The sequence below is a fragment of the Archocentrus centrarchus genome, chromosome 23 (assembly GCF_007364275.1).
Source record: "Archocentrus centrarchus isolate MPI-CPG fArcCen1 chromosome 23, fArcCen1, whole genome shotgun sequence".
Classification (NCBI taxonomy): domain Eukaryota; kingdom Metazoa; phylum Chordata; class Actinopteri; order Cichliformes; family Cichlidae; genus Archocentrus; species Archocentrus centrarchus.
In genome coordinates this window covers 8,894,311-8,919,177 of record NC_044368.1, presented here as the reverse complement: position 1 = coordinate 8,919,177, position 24,867 = coordinate 8,894,311, and the positions used below count along the sequence as shown (strand labels likewise).

Here is a 24,867-nt window from a genome sequence, read left to right as displayed (position 1 = left end):
GAAAAATCATAAAAAAAAAACACACCATGGTGGCTTTTCAGAAATGGGAAGTTGAAACACAAAAACTTACTCTTCACTCAAGCAAAGCTCACTAATTGATTCTGTAATCTGAACAGAGATATGATTAACCAAGTTGTGTAGTTGTGCAATCCATACTTTTCTATGAAGAGTAGATTTTCACTTGCACCAGCAGATTACATGTGACATGCAAATAAACTGACTGCTGTTAATTTTAAAGGGCCAATTTACCCAAATTTTGACAAAATCGAACCTTAACTGTTTATCAGCACAGCACCAGTATGGATATTTTATTGAAAACAGTTTCTAACAGTTTTTAGATTTGAATCAGAAATCACAGGCCACAGCATCTATGGCTTACACCACCTGATAACCTGCTGTTCTGTTCGTGTAGACCGGCTACAGGGACAAACAAGAAACAGTAAAGTAGTGGTGCTGGTGAGGGGAAAGGTGGGGTTAAACCTTTAAGGTGAAGGAGCAGTACCATGCAGAGACTTGCACTGCTGCTGTGGCAACTGCAAAAACATAGAGGTCATTTGCCTTTTGAAGGCTTGACCTCTGATTATTCTTCAGACTCCACATTTATTTTCATCAAAGCCTGCAAGACCTCCCCAACAGTAACCTGATAGGATTTTATTTAAACAGAATAAGTTTTGCAAAGTAAAGAAGGCACTTCTTTTTACACTGTTTATTTCAAATCATGACGCAGGCATAAGGCAACTAAAATAAAGCAGCATTTAATCAAAAAGAAAACACCAGCTTGGACACTGTGTAAGGGCAGGGTTGAATCATACTGTTACAGCCTTGCTTAATCACAATTTGATTGCAGAAATGTTTCTCTAAACCCTTTCACCACCTTTTCCCCATCCACATTGCTTTTTGGAGCAAATAAGTGATTATGGCTGATCATCTTAATCATGGACTAGTAGTAATAAATGACTAATGTAGAACTGCAATTTGATGTAACTTTTTATAACTTTTTCAAATAACACCTTCTATAATTCCTTTATTTATATTTTCTCATGGGAAAAGAAAGCCACACTGTACTTACAGAAAAATGTTAGCGGCAGCCAGAGACAGAGTTGTGTGACTTTGTTTTAAAATACCGAGATTTATTTCTCAAGGTATCACAAAGGTGAATGATAAGTCTTCATCAGTGTTTTGGTGTTTTAGTAGTTGGAGGAAATAAACAGGCAATAAGAATACATCTCAACACATATTATTAGCATTTCAATTTGCAGCAGATGTGACAATGGGTGAGACTCAAAATGCAACAATGAGACATTTTTTAAAGCACATGTAAAGAAATAAAGTGCAAGAGGGTTCAGCAAGAATACAATCATCAAAGCTCCCGCAAAACATACTGATAATGAACGTACAAAAACATTATTAAATTCTATTAACGTTTAGTACTGCTAATTCTGCCTATCAACTGCCTCTTAGTAAAATATGTCTTTAAACCACTTCCACTCGATAGTTTTGTACCACTTAATTACCATACAGTGTATCTTCTCATTAGCACCGTGGTGGCAGGTCAAGTTAAAGTGTCATCAATCAGGTATCATGCATAGTTCGGGTTGGTAATCCTTTATGCTCACTGCTGGAAACCGCTGCTGTATGTGACATTTGACCTACCTGACTTGACCTTAAACTTCTCAGAGCATCTGTTACACTTATTTTGTTTTACATTCATATAAACAGTGACAAATACAAGCCTTTCAACTTTCTGAATATGACAACATTGCATTTTCTCCGTTGAGCAGTAGTGCTGTTCCTCCCTGTGCCGCAGTCAGTGAAATGTGGACGGAGAGAACAGCTGTCCAATGTGTTAAAAAAAGGAGTCTGAAGGGTTCCCCACAGGAGGTCCCTGGAGTATTGTACAGGAAGTCAATTTGAGGGAGCAATTATCGCTTCACTTCCAAGTGGCAGCAATCGGGCGAACGCCTGCACTCCCCTTGGTGCCCTTTGACCCCAGCGACTGACCCGAACGACTCCGCAGGTCACGCTCAGCGTTCTCGCTCTGTGCCTGTTCCTCGTCATACCTGATGACACAGAAACAGAAGGTCATTCACTAAATGTGTAAGCGAAGGGATTTCCTGAAACAACAACCCCTATTGCTCAACAGCCGTATTGGAAAAAGTGGTAACTCAGTTGGTGGAGCAGTGGACTATACAGTGTGCTGAATTGGTGTCCGCAGGGTGTAGGTTCAAATCTGCTATAAAGGCCTTACTATTTAAACTGAATGAGTAGATCTTATTACACATGTTTAAGGCTCCCACAATCCCAGACAGCTGGACTTTTTTTTTTTTTTTCTAACAGACAACTGCTGAGAAGATGAAGAGGGCAGGAAGTCTGACATAGGAACAACATTTTGTCAATTTTCAAAATAAAATGACCCTGTGCAGACTAAACCCCCACTTCTGAAATGTTCTAGTGTGATTTGAGGCACGAAAACTGTGTCTGAGTTGTGACAGCCCACACATAAACACAGAGGTTTCCATTGGTTGATGAGAATGGGAAGGAATTACTTTTGGGTGGGCTTGGTGATGTGTCAGGACTACTAATCCTTAAGTATTTAAATACAATAGTATGCACTATACAGCATACAGTTTGTTGATTACTAGCACTGAATATTGATTACAGTACAGTTCTGTTTAACAGTAATGCAATTTAAGGGGTTTAATTACAATATTTTAATTATAAATTTTAAGTCACAAAGTGAAATATGAAGTTTATATATCTATGAGTGTTAAAGCAAGATACAATTCTAACTAGATGTACAAACACTCAAAAGAAGCAGCTATCTCTGAGCCAGAATTGAACCAGGGGTTTAAAGACATCCATGTTCACTGCTACATGACATTCTTTAAACTGAGCTGCCAAAGTGAGACAGGATTTAACATCCTACTGGAGTAGTTCAACTTATTACATCATATCACACAGTCAGCGTTCCAAAAAGGTAGTGGTTCAAAGCAGTAAAGTAAGGGAAAAGTCCTCTGTGGAAAACAGGATTTCATAATTAATAAGAACTTCTTTCAAGCTGGATTTGAACCAGCGGCTAAGGATTGCCACGGATACCTCGTCAAACCAAGCCACTATGTAAGGTTGTGGCGAGATATCCACTCTACAGTCCCACGCTCTACCAACTGAGCTACTGAAGGAAGTCATACACTAAGAGCTCACTAGGACGACTCACTTTACCTACAAAACACTGACCATTAAACTGGTCCCTTAAACATAATTCAACTACATTTTTCATCTTTTTATTACAAGTTCAGTACATTACATTTTAGTTATTTATTTGCTGCATCTACACACAACAACTAGTTATGGAAAACTACTATAATACAGAATATTATTGTAGTTTCCCATATTTAGAAATGGTCAGCCTTAAATAAATGTACTGAACACAACCACTATTAAAAGCCTCTCCTTTGAGCCAAAAATATAAACCAGTGACCTTTGCACCTATAGTGCTTCATTTGATTTGAAGGAATCAAAATCAGCACTCTGCTCTACAATTGAGTATTGCTCAATTGAGCTTCCTCTTTCCCAAATTAACCAGTTGAGTTGATAAAACAAACAAAAGATTGGTTCAAACAGTTGCCAAATTATAAACCAACACAACCTTTGACATGGAATTGAACCAGCAGCCCAAAGATGGCTGTGATTATGACTTGCATCCTTGTCTATGGCCAAGCATGTGAAGCAGGTTTCTTATATATAGTAGTCTGCTCTAACAGCTGAGCCATCAAAAAGGGACATGCATCCAAGCAGCATGAGTTTTATCACTCATGCTGCTTGGATTCAACATGCATTCAACACTTTTGGAGCAGTCACTGAGGGCATAAAATGATCATTTTTCATTAAAACATAAAGATCAAACCAAGGATCACATAAGACACAGTTGGCATCTATTGTATATGTTAATACAGCTGATAGTTCAAGTTTAAATTGTTTTAGGCATTCAAACTCAACATAATGAAAATGTTATATTTCTGACAAAATTACTGCATTTAAAAATACAGAAAATATAAAAATTCAATTTACTCAATTACGTGTTGTCAGTTAGCTACAACTTTAGCCTGACCAAGGCCTGAATTATCCTTCTGCATTTGGTCTTCGGGCCTACGTACGTTCTAGATAAGAATGAGGGTTGAAAAATATGATTGATGAGCACAGCATATAATCTTTACTATATACACATAAAAGAGAACCAAGTGAGGAAACATCTGTTCTAAAGGAGGATTTGAACCACTGATATAAGAACTTATTGACTCCTTGACTCTTTCTAATAACCTTTGAGCTTTCAAAGTTTATTGCTGCCCTACTCCCAACTTTAATACTACACCAATATAGCATGAATGCTAATCACACAATTATATCACAAGGCCAACGTGGCCCAAAGAATGGGACTGGTTCAAACAGTTGACTGAAAAGAAACCAGCCCCTCCTTTGAACTGGACTTGAACCAGCAACCTAAGGATGCCTGTGAACACAACCCACATCCTTCTCTATATCTAAGGACATGAAGATGTATTCTTTACTACAGTCCTCTGCTCTACCAGCTGAGCTATCAAAGGAGATGCTCAAAAACCAGCATGAGTGATGACATCCAACTCTGTGCAGTCCATGACCAAAAAGCAGTGAGAGTTCAATAGAATTCTGTTGATTTTCTCCTGACTTTCACATTTACAGTAGAATAAAATGAAATATAAATACCTACTTTGTGCTACTGTTTAAAGCCATCCAGAGACAGCAACCTAAGGATCCTCTGCAGTCTTCTACTTTTCTGTTAAACTAAAAGTCCTCTGTAAAAAAGAAGACTTCCCCATTGATAAGTCCTTCCTTCAAGCTGGATTTGAACCAGCGGCTAAGGATTGCCACGGATATCTCGTCAAACCAAGCCACTATGTAAGGTTGTGGCGGGATATCCACTCTACAGTCCCACGCTCTACCAACTGAGCTACTGAAGGAAGTCACACACTGAGGGCTCACTAGGACGACTCACTTCACCTACAAAACAATGACCATTAAAATGGGACTCTTCCTAACTGGAATAGTTCACTACAACAACATAGTATGTCATAATAATAACACAATTAAAATACAAGACCATTGTGGCTCCAAAAAAGGGACTGGTTCAAACAGCTGCCTAAAGACAAACCAATTCCTCCTTTGAGCTGGACTTGAACCAGCAACCTAAGGATGCCTGTGAACACAACTCACATCCTTTTCTATATTTGAAGATGTGAAGATGTATTCCATACTACAGTCCTCTGCTCTACCAACTGAGCTATCAAAGGGGACACAGGGAAAAAAAGAGCATGAGTGATGACATCCAACTCTGTGAAGTCCAGGAACAAAAAGCAGTGAGAGTTCAATAGAATTCTGTTGATTTTCTCTTGACTTTCACATTTACAGTAGAATAAAATGAAATATAAATACCTACTTGGTGCTACTGTTTAAAGTCATCCAGAGCCAGTGACCTAAGGATCCTCTGCAGTCTTCCACTCTTCTGTTAAACTCAATGTAATCTAAACTGTACGAATAAGATCTTTTATTCAAACACCCTGATGGTTGATGCTAAACCCACACTACCCATTACACTGTACTTTAACAGTGCAGGTTTAGATCCCTGAAACTGCAGAGTTCACCAAGGTCATAAAACTGTATAATTTATTAGAAAAAATAAAAGCAAATTTACCAAGTTTATTATTGACAACAAGGCACAGTTGGTATGTGTGTATCGATACGGCTGAAAAAAGCATTAAATGGTTTGAAGCATTCAAAATTTATAAACAATGAAAAACTAATGGTTCTGACAACAATGCATTCAAAAATGCAAAAAAAGGAAAAAAAAAAACAAATAAAGTTAATGATGTGTGGCCAGTTAGCTATAAGTTCAATGAGTATGCATGGATGAATGAATGTTGCAACATATGACTGATGACCACATGATCTGCATGTCTACATGTCTAACAGAATCAAGTGAGAAAATGATAAATTTAGCCTTTAAGACAGATTTGAAAGAGTGCTCCAAGGATACCTGTGATTACTAATACAGGCCTTCACGCTACTAATTGAGCTATTGAAGGAAGTCGTACACTAATGGCTCACTAGGACGACCCACTTTACCTACAAAACACTGACCATTAAACTGGCACTCTTCCTAAAGGGAATAGTTCACTACAACATTATGGTATGTTATAATAATAACACAAGCCCAATGTGGCCCCAAAAAAGGGACTGGTTCAAACAGCTGCCTAAAGACAAACCAATTCCTCCTTTGAGCTGGACTTGAACCAGCAGCCTATGGATGACTGTGAACACAACCCACATCTTTCTCTATATTTGAAGATGTGAAGATGTAGCCCGTACTACAGTCCTCTGCTCTACCAGCTGAGCTATCAAAGGGCACACTCAAACAACTAGCATGACTGATGACATCCAACTCTGTGTAGTCCATGAACAAAAAGCAGTGAGAGTTCAATAGAATTCTGTTGATTTTCTCTTGACTTTCACATTTACAGTAGAATAAAATGAAATATAAATACCTACTTTGTGCTACTTTTTAAAGCCATCCAGAGCCAGTGACCTAAGGATCCTCTGCAGTCTTCCACTCTTCTGTTAAACTCAGTGTAATCTAAACTGTATAAATAAGGTCTTTTACTCAAACAACACCCCGATGGTTGATGCTAAGCCCACACTAACCATTACACCATACTTTAACAGTGCAGGTTTAGTTCTCTGAAACTGCAGTGGTCACCAAGGGCATAAAACTGTTAATTTACTCTAAAAAATAAAGGCAAATTTACCAAGTTTATTATGTGACAACCAATATAGTTAATGATGTGTGGTCAGTTAAGTACAAGTTAAATGAATATGAATGAATGTTGCAATATATGACTGATGACCACATGATTTATATGTCTAAATACATGTCTAACAGAATCAAGTGAGAAAATTAAAAATGTACCCTTTAAACCAGAATTGAAATAATGCTCTAAGAACACCTGTGATTACCACTACAGTCCTCCACGCTACCAACTGCACAAGCAAAGGGAGAGAGCCTATTAAATCCTATTACAACAACATACTTATTAGATCATATCATGGCTTTATTACAAAGTCAATGCCCCAAAAAGGGTAGCATTTCGAACAGCAAAATTAAGCACACTAAGCACTCTGTGGAAAACAGGATTTCATAAGTGATAAGCTCTTCCTTCAAGCTGGATTTGAACCAGCGACTAAGGATTGCCACGGATACCTCGTCAAACCAAGCCACTATGTAAGGTTGTGGCGGGATATCCACTCTACAGTCCCACGCTCTACCAACTGAGCTACTGAAGGAAGTCATACATTGAGGGCTCACTAGGACGACTCACTTTACCTACAAAACAATGACCTTTAAACTGGTCCCTTAAACATAATTCAATTAAATTTTTCATCTTTTCATTTTTCATCAGTTCAGAACATTTAATTTTAGGTATTTATTTGTTGCAGCTACACACAAAAATTAGTTATGGATTGGTTTATTAGTACAGAATATTATTGCTGTTTCCCATATTTAGAAGTGGTCAGCCTTGAATACACTGTTAAAAGCCTCTTCTTTGAGCCAGATATAAACCAGCAGCCTAATAGTGAAGGTTCTTAGATCAAATCTGCAGGTTTCATTTCAGAGTAAAATACATTTACTATTTAAAAAATTAATTCCTTGAATCTGGAATGAAAAGCTATAATAAGAAAGTCACTTAAAGCCTCTTCCTTTAAGCTAGATTTGAACCAGGGCCAAAGGATCTATATACTCACCACTACAGTCTTCTACTCTACTAATTGAGCTATTAAAGGGAGGTGCTGCCCTTTTCAACTACACTACTACAACTACTGCAACATAGTATGCACTAACATAATTCTATGACAAGGGCAATTTAAAAAAACAAACAAAAGCTTGGTTCAAACAGTTTGCACCAGTGCCTCCTTTGAGCTGGACTTGAACCAACAGCCTAAGGATGCCTGTGAATACAACCCACATCCTTCTCTATAGCTAAGGATGCGAAGAGGTACTCGGTATTACAGTCCTCTGCTCTACCAGCTGAGCTATCAAAGGGGACACTCAAACAACCAGCATGACTGATGACATCCAACTCTGTGAAGTCCAGGACCAAAAAGCAGTGAGAGTTCAGTAGAATTCTGTTGATTTTCTCTTGACTTTCACATTTACAGTAGAATAAAATGAAATATAAATACCTACTTTGTGCTACTGTTTAAAGCCATCCAGAGCCAGCGACCTAAGGATCCTCTGCAGTCTTCCACTCTTCTGTTAAACTCAATGTAATCTAAACTGTATAAATAAGGTCTTTTACTCAAACAACACCCTGATGGTTGATGCTAAGTCCACACTACCCATTACACCGTACTTTAACAGTGCAGGTTTAGTTCCCTGAAACTGCAGAGTTCACCAAGGGCATAAAACTGTTAATTTACTCTAAAAAATAAAGGCAAATTTATCAAGTTTATTATGTGACATGCAATATAGTTAATGATGTGTGGTCAGTTAGGTACAAGTTAAATGAATATGAATGAATGAATGTTGCAACATATGACTAATGACATATCTACATGTCTAACAGAATCAAGTGAGTAAATTACAAACCAGAATTGAAATAGTGCACTAAGAACACCTGTGATTACTACTACAGTACTCCACACTGCCAACTAAGCAATTGAAGGGAGAAAGCCTATATAATCCTACTACAACAACATATGTATTACATCATAATATCATAAGACAAAAGTCCTCTGTGGAAAACAGGATTTCATCACTGGTAAGGACCTCCTTCAAGCTGGATTTGAACCAGCGGCTAAGGATTGCCACGGATACCTCGTCAAACCAAGCCACTATGCAAGGTTGTGGCGGGATATCCACTCTACAGTCCCACGCTCTACCAACTGAGCTACTGAAGGAAGCTGTATGGGAAGTGCTCACGAGGACGACTCACTTTACCTACAAAACAATGACCTTTAAACTGGTCCCTTAAACATAATTCAACTACATTTTTCATCTTTGTATTACAAGTTCAGAACATTTAATTTTAAGTATTTATTTGTTGCAACTACACACAACAATTAGTTATGGATTGGTTTAGTAGTACAGAATATTACTGGTGTTTCCCATATTTAGAAGTGGTCAGCCTTAAATAAATGTACTGAACACAACCACTATTAAAAGCCTCTTCTTCGAGCCAGATATAAACCAGCAGCCTAATAGTGAAGGTTCTCAGGTCAAATCTGCAGGTTTCATTTCACAGTACAATACATTTTCTATTTTAAAAAAATAACTCCATATTGAGTTTATTACTGGTTCAAACAGCCTAAAGGAAAACACCTTCAGCCTCCATTGAGATGGACTTGAGCAAGCAATCTAAGAATGCCTGTGATTACCACTTACACCCCTCTCTCTACCTAAATAAAATATAAAAATACAATTTAGTAAATTACGTGTGGTCAGTTAGCTAGTTAGTTATCGTAGATAAGAATGAGTATTGAAACAAATGATTGTTTAGCACAGTATATGATCTTTACTACATACACATCAAACAGCATTAAGTGAGGAAATTAAAAACCTGCCCTCTGAGTCAGACTTGAACAAATTAAGGATGTTCGACACTACAAATGACAGCTTCAGTTAATAAAAGTTATAATTAAATACAGACTTTAAAAAGCATTTTAAGGATGGCTATATTTGCCCCTAGAGATCTCAATACTACCAGCTGAGCCATCAGCATCCTACCAACCAGCAAGTAATGATAACTAGCTCTGTGTAGTCTGTGCTGACTCACATCTTCAGTAGATTAAACTGAATTAATGCTTCATACAGATTATAGTTATCTACCGCTGTAGCCACTCAAATAATTAAATAAAACTGTCTTCTTCAAACCAAACTGAAACAACTGAGGAAACCAGAATATGTTACACAAGCTGGATTTGAACCAACACCCTAAAGAACTGCCTTGAGGCTAACACTCTGGCAGGTGAGCTATTGAAGGATGTGAGACAGCGTGATTGATGACATCATGTCCGTGTAGCCAGGGGGAAAAGAAAGTTGAACAGATTTCTGTTCCCTTTCTGCTGACGTTCACATTTAATGTAGAGTAAAATAAAATATAAAAATTTTATACAACTGTTTGTGGTCATCTACAGTGTAATGCTTGTATTGTATTTACTCTTCAAGAGATCACATCACCAAGTCGTTCTATAATTAAAAGTCATTCCTTTGAGCTGGAACTCACCCAGCAACCCCATGATACCTGTGATTACAACTAAAATCCTCCACGCTACCTTAAGGACATCCGTGTGAGTCACTCTACAGCTTCTCCACTGCACCCACTGAGGTCATCGAAAGAAGCTGCTCAACTACAGAGCTGCTTTTCTCACTGGCGTTGTTTAACTATGGCAACAGCAGATTTTATTTACATAATACTTGTGAACTACTGTTTTAACAATAACATCATCATATCATGAGGCCAGTGCTCCATAAGAAGTTACTGGTTCAGTAACCAAATTAAGCTCCATTAACAAGAGTATGTTCCACTCTAAACATGCTCAAAAAATTTGAAAATCGCTCTGGTAACAACCATCTCTGTGCAGCTCTGGAGGCAGTGACTTCCAGATAACCCAGCACAGCTACATAGCTAAACACAATTTGAAAAGGTATGGGAGGATCATCAGACTAGTCTTGAGAGGCAGGAAGTAATGTGGGGACCAGAATCCATAGAAAAGAATATCTGGCGACATGAACGTGACTGCCTCAAGGGACTACCAATGAAAGCAAACAATATGAATGAATGACATATGAGTTGGTGGTAAATAAATAAGACTGTTACCAAGGAAACTGGAACCTGTCCACTGGTGACCAAAGCACAATGAGCTTAGAGCTAGAAGGCAATCTTCTCTTAACTCAGTGGTTCTCAAATAGTGGGGCGCGCCCCCCAAAGGGGGCGCGGTGCGATACCTGGGGGGGCGCGTGTGACCCTGGGGAACAGGCTTTTTTTTTTGGGCCGTACTAGTATAAAGTGTAATTGCGCATCCACTACAGTAGGCGGCAGTGGCGCTGTCATTGTTACAACAGGTTTGCCTTGGTTAGCAGTGTTGAGTCAACAGAAAGCTCCGACTGCGTTCTGTCTATAGCCTCCGTTATTCAACATAACAACCCCCAACATGAAAAAGTTTTTAACAGGGATGAAAAGAAAAGCGGAGAGAGAGGCTTCACTGTCACTACAGTTGGAGAAGAGGAAAGACCGGTGTGTTTGCTGTGTCTAAAAATGCTCGCAGCGGACAGCATGAAGCCAAATAAATTAGCGCGTCACTTAAATACGTTACACTCCAATCACGCCGGTAAGCCGCTAGAGTTTTTTCAGCGAAAACGTGCTGAATATTGCCAACAGTCATCCCGCTTTGTGAAGGCTACTTCAGTAAACCATCGAGCGCTGTTAGCATCATATAAGGTGGCGTACCAAATTGCGCAGTGCAAAAAGCCCCACACCATAGCAGAGGAGCTGATACTGCCTGCAGCCTTAGACATGGTCTCTGTCATGCTGGACGACGCCAGTGCAGCAAAACTAAAAACTATCCCTCTGTCCAATGACACTGTCGCCAGACCTATAGATGACATTGCTAACGATCTTCATGAACAGCTGGTAGATAAACTCAAAGACAAACGTTTTGCCTTACAATTTGATGAAGCAACTGACAGCAACAAAGACTGTCTGTTTATTGCTTATGTACGTTTTGACTTGTCAAACTCCCTGTGTGAGGATCTACTTTTTTGTAAATATGTCAGAGACAGAGCCACAGCTGAAGAGCTATTCAAAATTCTGGACTCCTTTTTGACTGAGAATGGGCTAAAGTGGGAGAACTGCATTGGTGTTTGCAGTGATGGTGCACAAACCATGGCAGGGAAGAGAAAAGGACTTAGGGCACTCATCAAGACAGCCTCACCTCATGCTGAGTGGACACACTGTATTATACACAGAGAAGCACTTGCATCCAGGCAACTTTCCCCTGAATTAAGTGAGGTTATGACTGACATCATAGGTGTAGTCAATTTTATAAAGACTAGACCACTAAAAACAAGAGTCTTCTCTGCCATCTGTGAGGAGATGGGAGCCGAACATCAAGCTGTGCTCTATCACAGTGAAGCAAGGTGGTTGTCACGAGGAAAAGTCTTGTCCCAAGTTTTTGAGCTCAGAGAGCAAATAAGAGTGTTTTTTGAGCAGGAGCACAAGTATGAAGTGGCAGAAAAATTTTGTGATGAGAACTTCCTGGGAAAACTGGCCTACCTGAGTGACATATTTGGAAAGCTAAATGAACTGAATCTACAGCTTCAAGGGAAAGATAAACACCTCCCTCAGGTCACAGACAAGATTAGCTCTTTCACCCGAAAGCTTGCAATGTGGGGCAGGCAACTTGATGAAGGAAACACCGATTCATTTGAGAACCTGCATGAATTTGTGGACGCTAATGACTATGATGCTATCTCAGTGATTCCACACATTAAGCAGCATATTTCTTCACTGATTGGATTCTTTAAAAAGTACTTCCCTGAAAACAGTTCCCAGTATGACTGGGTGAGAGACCCTTTCAGTGCACCAGCTCCAACTGGTTTCAGCTCTGCAGAAGAGGAGCAGTTCATTGACATGACGTCTGACTCCACATTGAGACTGAGGTTCACATCACAGACACTCAGTGCATTCTGGCTGAGTGTAGAGAGGCAGTATCCACTCTTAGGGGAGAAAGCTATAAGCATTCTTCTTCCTTTTTCAACATCTTACCTTTGTGAGATTGGCTTCGCTGCTGTTGCTGCACTGAAGACCAAGTACAGGTCCCAGCTAAACATTGAGCAGGAGCTGAGAGTTGCACTATCATGCTTCGAACCTCGCTTCGAAAAGCTGTGCACTGCAAAACGTGCTCATTGTAGCCATTAAACCTGACTTCCTCCTCATTTTGATCAAAAAAGAAAGAAAAAATGAGCACAAATTGTTTAATTCATTTTTGTTTTGTAGGTTCAAGTGTTTTATATATTGTGCTCCTGAGTTAATGTTGCTGAACTGAATATAAATTAGTTATTTTTTTGTTTTTGTAGTTTATTAGTTATTATAATTATTAAATATTATTTATTGATTTGATTTAATTTTGCAATGGTGCAATTAGTTGGTCAAACATGTTTACAGTTTAAACAAGGATTTATTTATTTTTAATTTCAGGCAATGATGCACTTAAAATCTTTTCTGTTGCAGACTTAAAACACGATTTAATAAAGTTATTCTTTGTAAGTTTGACCATATGTCTTTCTTTTTTCTTTTCTTTAATGTTAATAAGGATAAAATGTTATGCAGAGATGGATAGTCACGGTGGGGAGTGGGGGGCGCGAATAGTTTTCTTCTTGCTAGGGGGGGCGTAACAGAAAATAATTGAGAAGCACTGTCTTAACTGAACATGTTTGTCTTATAATCCTCTCTTTGTCTAAGGCTGCTGAGTGTGTGTGAACATGACTGACAAAGAGGTGTAAAGAGTATTAAACTCTTTACTGAGAAAAACCCCCCAAAACAAAATCCGATATACTGCATGCCACATGAGATTAAGTCAATTAATAAAACACTACATGTCAAACAGAATCAAGTGAGGAAATAAAAAGCTTCAAGCTCGATTTGAACCACCAACCTAAGGATACCTTTGCTTGCATCTATAGTCCTCTAAGGAAGGAACTGTAACCACTTCAGCCATGTATCTAAGGACCATAACAGCTAGCCCTCGTCTAAGGCCACTGGATACAACATATTTCACAGCCATCTCACAGCTGTACAGTAGGGATGGCCTTGTCTCTTTTCAGATAGTGAATGTTTAACATAATGCAGTTTAAACTGTTCTGTGTGCATGACACAAAATGAGCTGTCAAAGCACTGAGAGTGTAACATGTTTTAGTTTACGAAAGGGCCAAAAATAACAGGAAAATGCAGAGATTAAGGTTAAGTAGAGTACCACAGACTTTGTCTTAACTACTCATGGAGCAAATGAAGATGCCGACTGGAAAGTGGAAAATTCCACCTTCATCTGGAGCACACTATAGTATACTATGTTTACTGTCACCACATCATGTCACCAATTCATTCTTCTCAATCTAAAAGTCAGCCTTTCAAGTAAGATCTGAACTAACAACCAAAGGACTCCAGCATTCTCCACTATAAGCCTCTGCTTTACCAACTGAGCTATCAAAGTGGGTCTGGTAGAAACAAAGTGAAGTTAATCTGTGACTTGTGTATACAGCACAGTGTCACGGTCACACCAGTGCATCCCTCTATCAACTGAGCTATGGACTTGAAAGCAAATAAATAAAGGTAGACGGCAACTGTTTCTCTCGGCTGAAATAGTGGTAGGACTCTCCTCAGCTGTCAGAGGTTGATGAGTGTGTTTGAATATGACTACCAGGTTCACTCACAGGACTTGATAGTTGCCCAGGGCCTCTCGGGGCGGGCTGCGATTCCAGCGGCAGTCCGGGATGTCCCCATTGGGTGTGACGATGTTGAGGGTGTCGTTGATGAGGTTGTACTTGAGGATGCGGTCGTTGGCTGTACTGGATGTCAGTGAGGGAGAGGCATTCACCTGAGAATCACATGAAGAGAATGGCATTTATTTTTTAAAGAGGGGAGTGTTTTGCACTGCACCACGCACAAATGGATCCACTTTCACAGCAAATGGGTAGTGCTTAATAATACCCTGAAGGATCCAAACAGGTATGAGCAGCTCATTTGAATTTCTTCCTGTCTTCATATAGAAGCTCTTATCAGGAAGGAAATGCAGCTGCTACATTAGAACATTAGATACACAGTGGAAAATTTACATGAGTGCCTAGAGAGAGAGAAATGAAACAGTTACTCTGTTATCAATGTAAAAGATAGCTGCACAAAGACCTACTTTAGCTCTTCATACAATAGCATAACAGAAAAAGCTGCAGGATTAATGCATAAAGGAGTGCAGTCTTGAGTAGGTTTGTGGCACAAGTTGCTCACTGAGGACCATTTATGCCCTTCAGCCAACTTTTTGGTGCCCAAAATAGATCAGATTGGTGTCTGTGAACAGAAATAGCTCAGACCTAGCCTAGAAACCTAGCAACACATTGTGCAGCTGTCAAAATATGACAGTCTTATAGTAAGACAACAAAAAAATGTATTGCACAGTAATTCTCAGTTCCCTCTCCTTTCAGCAGTGTTTGTCAGCAACACTGAATGGGTTAAAGGCAGACCTTCAGCACACATTTGTGTACACATCTAAACATTACTCAAGGGCATTGAAATTTGCTCAACAATCTAAGTAACGGAACACAGGATCACTGTGCAAGCATGATAAGTAGCCAAGGACTAAAATACATCAGCAAAGTAAAGCACTTAAAAAAAATTGTAATGCCTTTTTCATGACTCTTGGTGTACATGCATGTGATGACTCGTGATAAACATCTTACCTCAATAAGCCACGGTTTCAGCTTGTCATCAATAATGATGTCATACCCGTAACACTCAAAACAGTGCTTGTCATTGTTCATCACAGGCTGCGAGGAAGAAAAGCAGAGAGTGAATTAGGGTGAGGAATCTTCTTGAGAGTGATACTGTTATGTGGAAACTTATTGATGCAACTCAAGAGTGATTCGTCAGGGAAGGATGTTAGCAAATAATCTGCCATAACTAACAGAAAGTGGCCCGGGTATGGAGGCCTTAGAGGGGAAGTGAATCTGATCACTTAGCAGAAAGAGGAAGTGTGCATTAGGGTGATTGTACTGTTGTGCTAAAAACAAAAAAGGCATCACCCCATCCAGGTGGTTTTACAGCAGTGTACGTCAAAGTGTTAACCTGCTGTTAGCACTAAAGGCACTTGAGTACTGTAGCTACTTTCTACTTTGTCAAATGGAAACCTATATAACCAATAACCAAAATATAACATCAGCTTTTAAAAGTGTGAACTTTGGTGTTTGAACACAGACAGATGTGTAAATAAGGAACTGTTAGCTAACAACATCTCAAGGTGATGATAAAAGGTGATGATAAACTATGTGCAAATTATGATCCCCCATGTGGCCAAAAAGTTACTACAGGTCTTAAATAGCTGAATTCATATGGATCAAATCTTTATAAATACACAGGAAACTTATCGAAGCGGTACAAATAATATGTTTACTTCAGAAAATTATAATAAGAAAAATAAACTATCTAACACCCTGGTGTTGTCTGAAAATTGAAAAAAAGGTCTTTAGATTACATGGTAAGTGGCAATACACTCACTGGCCATTTTATTAGGTTCAACTGCTCATTAACGCAAATAACTCTTCAGGCAGTCACACGGTGGCAACTCAGTGCATTTAGGTATGTAGACGTGGTCAAAACAACCTGCTGAAGTTCAAACTGATCATCAGTATGAGGAAGAAAAGGGATTTAAGTGACTTTGAACATGGCATGGTTTTTCGTCTGAGTACTTCAGAAACTGCCTATTTACTGGGATTTTCCCACAAAACCATCTCTAGAGAATAACCTGAAAAACAGAAAATATCCAGTGAGCAGCAAATCTCTAGGGGGAAAATGCCTCATTGATGCCAGAGGCCAGACAGCTTTGAACTCAAATAACCACTCTTTACAACCAAAGTATGCAGAAGAATTTGGTGTACTTTGGCACACTTTGGGTCCCTTAGTACCAGCTGAGCACTGCCACATCCATCCCATGTCCATCCCTTTAAAATCACAGTGTACCCATCTTCTAATGGCTGCTTCCAGCAGGATAACACACCATGCGTTAAGGCTCAAATCATCTCAAACTGGTTTCTTGAACAGGACAGTGAGTTTACTGTACTCAAATGGCCTCCACAGTCCCCAGATCTCTATTCAATAGAGCACCTTTCGGATGTGGGGGGACAGAAGATTCACATCATGAATGCGCAGCTGACAAATCTGCAGCACCCGTGTGATGTGACCATATCAATATAGACCAAAATCTCTGAGGAATGTTTCCAGTGCCATGTGGAATCTATGGTGTACCTAATAAAGCGGCTGTGAGTGTACTTGGAAACATTATTTTGGATTAAGAAAACTTTGCATATGACAAAAATATATTGATTAGATATTTTATATTGTTTTGGACTTTATTGTCACATCCACTTACGGCTACGGCCTTCAGTGACTGCACCACGATCCAGTGGATCTGGTCAAACAATCTGTTGGTCACCTCCTTTCCTCTGGTGCTCTCTAAGTACAAACGGAGGTTACTGACTGTCCACTTGCCTCCATGGACATGGTTGTAGTCATCCTGCATCAAAGGTAAATACGTAGTAATGAATCCTGATTTGTATCAATTTAAATAACAAAAGTATGTACATATCACTTTTTAGACTTGAAAACTTTCAGTAAGTGTCTGTGTAAGTAGTCAACATAAGTTATATATACTGATATATATATATATATATATATATATATATATATATATATATATATATATATATATATATATATATAAATAAATAAAAGGTTTTGACAGATCAGAGACTATTAATGGAGGCCTCATTCCCTCTTTCCTTCTCCTTATGAGTCAGAGTATCCAGCTACACAACTTATGGCGCTCCACAAAAATCAACTCGGGAAAGGTTGTTGATGTATTTTGTGTCATTATGTTGTTGCGTTAAGGTATGCATAATGTTTCTTATCTTGAGTGCATCTTCTCTGCACCAGCGAAAAGAGTTACAAATGTACAGACAATTTAATAACATTATATTGAATCAGATCTTTTTTGTGTTTTCTCACTCAGCTTGGGCAAGAGCACAGTTTCAATCATTCAGTGTAAACAGGAAGTTTATTTAAAGCAAGGGTGTCAAACACAAGGCCCGAGGGCCAGAATTAGCCTGGAGAGAGTCCAATCTAGGGTTTAATATTTTTCCCGAAAATGACATGAATCAAATCCCGGGAAATGACGAGCCATTTCCCGGGAATCCCGGGAAAAAGTTTATTTATTTTTTTATTTTAATTAGGCCTTCTGTAGCCTGTGTCGGCCTTAACCTATTCTGATATTGTAGAGGTAGCTTTCCAGCTATGTCCTGTTATGCCCAGTAGGGGGTAACGTCGGCTTGATTAACGCAATAAAACCTACATCTCGACATTCGAGTGCTCGAGCTATGCGGTGTTGTATCGTTCCTCAACACTCCCTTAACAAATATAATTCGAATATTCCTCCATTGTACATGGAATTATACCAAGCTATTTTACAACTGCTGGTACAAAACAATACGGTTCATCTCCACAGCATTGATAAAGGCTCAGCCACGCTGTCGTGGCGACATCTGTTGCACTATATCTCCACCAGTGGAACGCTGTAATAGTCATTGAAAAGTTAACTACCGTACTACACTATAATATGGCATAACACAGGGCCTTGAGTAATGCACCACGACTTGGTCATTGCCATTCTGGCAACAGCAAATTTATAACACCGTGTCTGAGGGTTAAAGTAGGTTCGCTGTGAATCGTCTTTTGAAAAACTGGCCAATCATTATAGCCTAAAAAATATACATTTTACTCAACTCCATTTTAAAAGCGAAATATGTTAAAGCAATCTATTTCATGATCATTTCTTCACCCATTAGGCCCGTATCCTAATTCATGATTGTTAGTAAGCGGCTGCAAACGAGGAAAAGAAACACTCGAAGTTAAACAGATATTTCTTTATTGTTCAGGGCAGGCATATTTTATAGGCTATATAATGCAATATAACAATATATAATAATATGAAATTATATAATACAAAATACCTTAGGGTAAACACATTGCCTACGATTTCAACAAATTAAAGAGGAAAAAAGTACAACTGTGTAATACCTCTATTAAAACGCTTGAGATGAAGCTGAAGCCTTAAACGGAGGCTGAACGTGCCTGAAATGAAGAGTAATGCTTTTCGCATTAAACGAACCCTTCTCTCAATATTTCCTTAAATTTAACATTCTGAAGCTTTCTTTTCTTTCTGAAAGTCAAATCGACGCGCGCGACTTTTTTCCCGGTTTCCCGTCTAACGTTTCCCGGGAAACGGGAAATTGTTCTGATCGCATTTCCCGGGAATCCCGGATCCCGGGATTAAACCCTAGTCCAATCTGGCCTACTGGATACTTCTACTTAAGATCAAAGTGGGCTGTATGTGGGCCATAATGTAAAAGGAGTTTGACATCCCTGATTTTAAGTCTCAGGAAGAGAGCTAGGCTATCCTCAGCAATTTTACATGTAATAAACTATGTTACTGAATTCTATAACATGTTGTTTCCTATGTTATCAAACACCACATTATCAATATTGCAGGCTTACATGTAGCATTTCAAGGGACAATATGTGGTCACCAGAACATGAAGAACATGTGAACTTCTTCTAAATCCCTCTCTGGTGATAGGTTGACTCACCCTCCTGAGTTTAAAGAGGTCTGTGCTGGATCCCTCCAACAGAATGTGATACAGTAACTGGTTGACTTTTAGCTCCCCGGAAGCTCAAAGTGACCCGAGTCTGCCCCACAAAGCTGTTAGGGACCGTGTGTAATATGGGCAGGCAGGTGCATAGATGTGCTATATGGCTTTAAAAGTTGCAAAAGTATAACACAGGCTTTGTGCTATAAACTGTGATTGTGGATTTGGATAAGATGTGCACATTTACCAGTTAGGGAGGATCTAACAAGAGATGCAGAAACAAAGTCCAGTGTTGCTAACACCAAAGGTTTAATTTCTTTGAGCCCCACCAGACCTACCCCATGTTTCTGGATGGCCACATTAGTGAGGTGCACAAACATGTTGTCCAGTTCGCTGGTGCTGGGTGTGTACTTCACTGTGCAGAACCTGCAGAAGCCCAGCTTGTACCTGAAAGTCGAACACCAGAGGGACAGACCGTTAAACAACTTTTTTTTTTTTTCTGAGTGGATAATTTGTAAAATGACCACATCAGCAGTATCAAAGGCTTACATGTAGCATTTCAGGGGCCGATATGTGGTCACCAGGACATAAAGACGCAGGTCAAACTTCTTCCCTCCTATCAGCAGAGGGTTGTCAATGTACAGGGAGATGACATAAGCCTCCTTGCCACTAGATGCTGCTACAAACCTGGAGCAAAGAAACAGCCAAGCATCAGCAAACAACCTCTGACCAAACTGATGTTTATGGTGCGATCATGAGCAAACAATTTCAGATTTACCAGGAAAGAAAATGCCAAGAGTAGATTTTGCAGGTGTTCGGTTCTACCGAGAATTACTGTAGCTGGCTTAGATAAGGCTATTTGACAAAACAAGAAGACAAGAGAGCTATAGAGACTATTTTTAGTGTGAAAGTCAAAGAAAATTAGACAGCAAGCTAATTTTCTTACAGTATTTCTTGCTGTGTCTGTCTGTATATGTCACGAAATAACACCTGTTTTTTTTAAAACTCACGTTGAGGTGCGGCTGTCTCTTGACCACTTTTTAATCTGGGACAGCTTGTTAATGAGAAAGATGCCTTTGCCCTGGGCCTTCCCGCAGGGCTTCATGATCCAGGTGCTGGACGGATTCTTACGAAATTCCTCCACAAACAGGTTATAATCAGCGGGGAGCATGAATGTCACAGGGACGAAATCTATACAAAGTGACAAAGCACAACATGATGAGGTTGAAAAAAAACAGCAGGTCTCTTTGTGTTTTGTGAGGAGAAATAAGAGTGAGTCATATACCCAGATAAATGTATTTTCCATTCTCGTCTTTCTCCGCTAGCGGACTACCTTCCTTCTCCAGCTCCTTGCGGTATCGTTTGATGTTCTTGATCATTAGGTCCTTCCTGGTCAGCTCGTAGTGGTTGGGGAAGTGGTTAACCATCTGGTCATCTGACAGGCGGTAACCAGTGTCCACGCTGAACACATTCCTGATGGTCTGGATGCTCATCCTGCATGTGTGTACAAATAACCTGCTCAAAATACATTTGGTAAATGGATCATCACGCTAATAAATACATTCATTGATATTTTTAGGATAAGCATGCATCTGATTTGCCATAGGGGACAAAAAAACTTGACACCTAGCACCTAGTTCAGTTCAGGTTTTCAGTCTTACAAAAAATGTGTACATATATATATTTATATATAAATAGTCTAGTTGAGGACCCCAGTTATATATCCTCTTAATCATCTCACAATCCTTCAGATTCTTCCTTTAACCTCAGAGACACATGTACCAGACTCATAACACTGGCTCCCATTAGGTATTACAACAGATTTTAAGATTTCACAGTTTTCTAAGACATGTTTTTGGCATCTTAACTTTATTATACAGTAATAGCTGGAGTAAATGGTTTGTGAGGGGGCACTGAACACTGGCCTCTGCAATGAAGACGCAGCCATCAGTATATGAGACTACACGCCCTATCAGGTGAGCTACAGGGTGCCCTTAAAATCTCACTTCAACGCTCTACAGCCTGTTGTCAGGCTATACATCTAACTTCTTAGTACCCTACAAGCCTGAACATAGCGTCCCCCCACCCGAAAGCTTTGGAAAACAACTCAGAAGACAGGCCACTGACCTCTGTTAAATGTCTTCAGGGGACTTAGAATTATCAAAGAGCCTTTGCTGATTATACTTGGTTTCATTGATCCCCTGATATTTCTTATATTTCTCAGTTTAAATATTTGTTCTTGCTAGCATTTTGTCTTATTTTATACTGTACTGTTTTTAATTTTAAGATTACCATTTCTATAATTATTATTGCTAAATCCACATAACAATATCCTTTATAAAGCAGTTAAAAGACACCTCTCCTCACTTCTAAACAGTAGTAACAAGCAACTGAGGTCAAGATTAATGACATGAATATTTCTGATTTTATAAGTATGATTTTAAATGTAGGAGCTTTACTTGTAATGGCGTCTTTTGAACAGGAATAACTTCTGTGTCTGCATATGTGGTATTGGCATGTAATTATCCAAGCACTACAGGTGTACGGGTCCTGTAGATATAAAACCCACCAGTAGAAATTCCAGTCGTCGTTTTCTGTAACTTGAATCCATTCCCTTTTCTCAAAGTTGTTGATGAGCACTGATTTCTCAATATCTGTCACCCACTTCACCTTACCGGCCATGGTGCCTCCCACTAGGGTGGAGCACAAAAAAAAAAAAAACCCAAAACAACAACAAAAAAGAACAACAACAGGTAAACAGATCAAAAAGCACAGCAGACAGACAGGACCAATACTCAGACAAATATCTGCACTAAAGCGTGAACTACCTGCAAATCAGTGCCAGGAAACAGCCAGTCATCAGGATCAGCTAGCCGGGCTTGGCTCTATTAGCAGGCTGCTGAATCCGCCCCGGGCTGCTGATGCTGCTGCAGAGGCTGGGCGGACATCATCCGGTCAATGATGCAATCTCCTCTCCACAGACTGTCCCTTTGCTAAACTCACAGCGAAACACACCATCAGCAGAAGCAGCTAGCGACAGAAAGCTCCCTCCATGCTAGCTGTTTTTTATTGCTAACAAGCCGCTTTTTTATTGATCCAGGCGACGCCAAGCTGGACAGAGTGACGAAAACGCCCACCACAGTCAAACTACTCTTCACAATAAAAGTCTTTGTTATTTAAATGCAATAGCATATGCGCACATTTGTTAAACTACGTTAATTTTTTAGCGATAGGTTTAAAGAAGAAAGACACTAAACACTAACACTAAACACTAAAGGACGTCGTTACGGGCTTGGTCCTTCCGGAAGAATTACCTAGCAACCGAGGACGCAGTGATGTCATCTTGTGGCGTTGTTGCCAGAACGCACCAGCAGGGGTCAGTGTTGGACCGTGAGTGGTACACCTAAAATCTACTCAAAAATCCACGCTGTACTTCCACGTTGGTAAAACACTAAAGGGAAGCGGACTATTAGAATCATCTGAAATTCTTTACTACCTTTTCTGTGTATCAGACAATGTATGCATTCATGAATAGCCTCATTCATTCGTTCAGTGATGCAGGTCTGTACCTGAGTTTGAGTTAACACATACTACATTTCCACTAGAGCCACTTCATTAGGTACATCTTGCTAGTGCAGTTTCCTGCTCTTAGCTGAGAGGAGCAGCACCCGGTGTGGTCTTCTGCTGCTGTGGCCCATCTGCTTTAAGGTTTGACTGTATCATGCATTCAGAGTTGCTCTTCTGTTTCTATGAATGTATGTTGTTGTAAAGAAAATGGATGAATGAATGGATGGTTTAAAATCCAGTGTTTTGGGGGGCATCCATACAAAAATGCTGCCACCGTAGCTCAGATTTGAAATATCCCAGATTATGATGTGAGACATTTGTATTTATTAGTACCAGTTTTTAAACGCAAGTTGTTTAATGCTTTTTCAGTTTTTATGTCCAAAAAAGACTACAAAAAGTTAATACTTCTACTTCTACTCCTTCTGCAGACTGAAGTGTGACCAACAAGGAATTTTTACCCACTCTGAGGCCATTTTTCACAAATTGTACTCTTTTTTTCAGTAATTACTAAGAATATCTTTTTATTTTATGAATATGTTATTTACAGAATATATGTACAAAGATAACTTGACTATCATAATTTTTCTTCATGTCAGTATGTTATATATGAAGTTGTGGACTTTGTTTGAAAAATTGTGTAGTGTAGAAAACAGTGGATAACTTGAATGATGCAACAGTAAATATCAACTTTACCATACCTAAATATTTATAACTTCTATATAGCCCATGCATGATAATGCTGCAGGATTAAGGATAAATTATATTACAGGCTTGTTGGATGCGTTTAGTGCAGCATGTTGGAGGCTGTAGTGTCCTTAACTGTAAACTAGCATAGCTCATAGGACTTATATGCCACACATTAAAATGAAATGAGAAATGAGAGCCATCTTGATATGCTTTATTCAATTACATGTCAGATTTAAAAATGCATGTACAAAAAATATTCAGTAAACTTTCACTTATTAACGTGTACTTATTTTCAACGAAATGCATTTCATGTGGACCATCTTTAACATTATCCCAAGATAATATCTAAATTGTAGCTGTTATTTAAAATGCAGGTAGATGCAGAACCAAATCCACCTGCAGCAGCTGGAAAGCTTCAGTCCTGACACCCCCCTTCCCCCCCTCGTCGCCTCACCTCGTGTGCAGTCGGACTGGCCCGGTCCAGTTATCCAGAGTAAGTAAACTCCGCGTTTGTATGCTTGAACTTCACCTGTCCTGCCTTATTATGCCACCAATTTGTCTTTCCTCTCTGTTGCTCCTCTGTGGGCTCCGTTTCCATTGTGGTCTTCAGAAACCCTCTTGGACTTGCAGTTACCATAGACTCTTACTCCCCACCGCCTACCTCGCAGAGTAATCTTGAGTTATTGTCGTTAATAATAAACCCGTAAACCGCAACAGAAAGCGCACGAAAGAGGCTCCTGTCTCCCCCTAGTGGTCAAATGTCGGCAGATAAAGGTGTGTCCTATCATTATTTGCAGCAGTTACCTGGAAGCGTCGAGATTAAAGGACGCTGCTGTAAGTAGAGGACGAAAACACTTAACAATTATGTTTTTATCCAGTATTTTTTCCAGCAGTTTTTATTAAATTACAATGCTTGCTTTTATTTGTCTGCTTTTATCACAGGGCGGCGTCCACTTAATCTACAAAAAAAGGTAGTTTTTAATTTCCCTTTGTGTGTGTGTATGCACCTGTTTACTGCCAGGGTGGGGATATTCATACTCGACTAATATCTAACATTATACAATTCAAACATGATACAATATTCTAATTTAAGTGCAAATCTTTAAAGGATTTTATAGCTG

General features: G+C 39.3%; 1 protein-coding gene and 2 non-coding genes across 3 annotated transcripts; all 3 read right to left on the bottom strand.

The window, feature by feature from the left end:
• Positions 1-726: 726 nt before the first annotated feature.
• On the bottom strand, positions 727-22,801 carry ttll1 (tubulin tyrosine ligase-like family, member 1). The gene is made up of 10 exons (XM_030719719.1): positions 22,321-22,801; positions 22,062-22,185; positions 20,778-20,986; positions 20,503-20,683; positions 20,042-20,179; positions 19,831-19,939; positions 17,221-17,364; positions 15,536-15,622; positions 14,516-14,679; positions 727-2,060 (listed from the first exon to the last, which is right to left on the bottom strand). The coding sequence occupies exons 2-10, from the start codon at positions 22,172-22,174 to the stop codon at positions 1,931-1,933; spliced, it is 1,275 nt and encodes a 424-aa protein (XP_030575579.1). The 5' UTR covers positions 22,175-22,185; positions 22,321-22,801; the 3' UTR covers positions 727-1,930.
• trnay-gua (transfer RNA tyrosine (anticodon GUA)) lies at positions 4,470-4,601 on the bottom strand. The gene is made up of 2 exons: positions 4,565-4,601; positions 4,470-4,505 (listed from the first exon to the last, which is right to left on the bottom strand). It is a non-coding gene; the product is annotated as a tRNA-Tyr (tRNA).
• On the bottom strand, positions 5,193-5,324 carry trnay-gua (transfer RNA tyrosine (anticodon GUA)). Its single transcript has 2 exons — positions 5,288-5,324; positions 5,193-5,228 (listed from the first exon to the last, which is right to left on the bottom strand). It is a non-coding gene; the product is annotated as a tRNA-Tyr (tRNA).
• Positions 22,802-24,867: the final 2,066 nt, after the last annotated feature.

Bases quoted from the DNA above. Each gene is read 5' to 3' on its own strand.
- ttll1 (XM_030719719.1), bottom strand. From the start codon at position 22,174: ATGGCCGGTAAGGTGAAGTGGGTGACAGATATTGAGAAATCAGTGCTC. The intron at 20,987-22,061 runs GTGGGTTTTATA...ACACACATGCAG, and splicing joins GACGACTGGAATTTCTACTG to GATGAGCATCCAGACCATCA. The intron at 2,061-14,515 runs GTGAGTGAACCT...CTGTGTCATCAG, and splicing joins CTGGGCAACTATCAAGTCCT to GTATGACGAGGAACAGGCAC.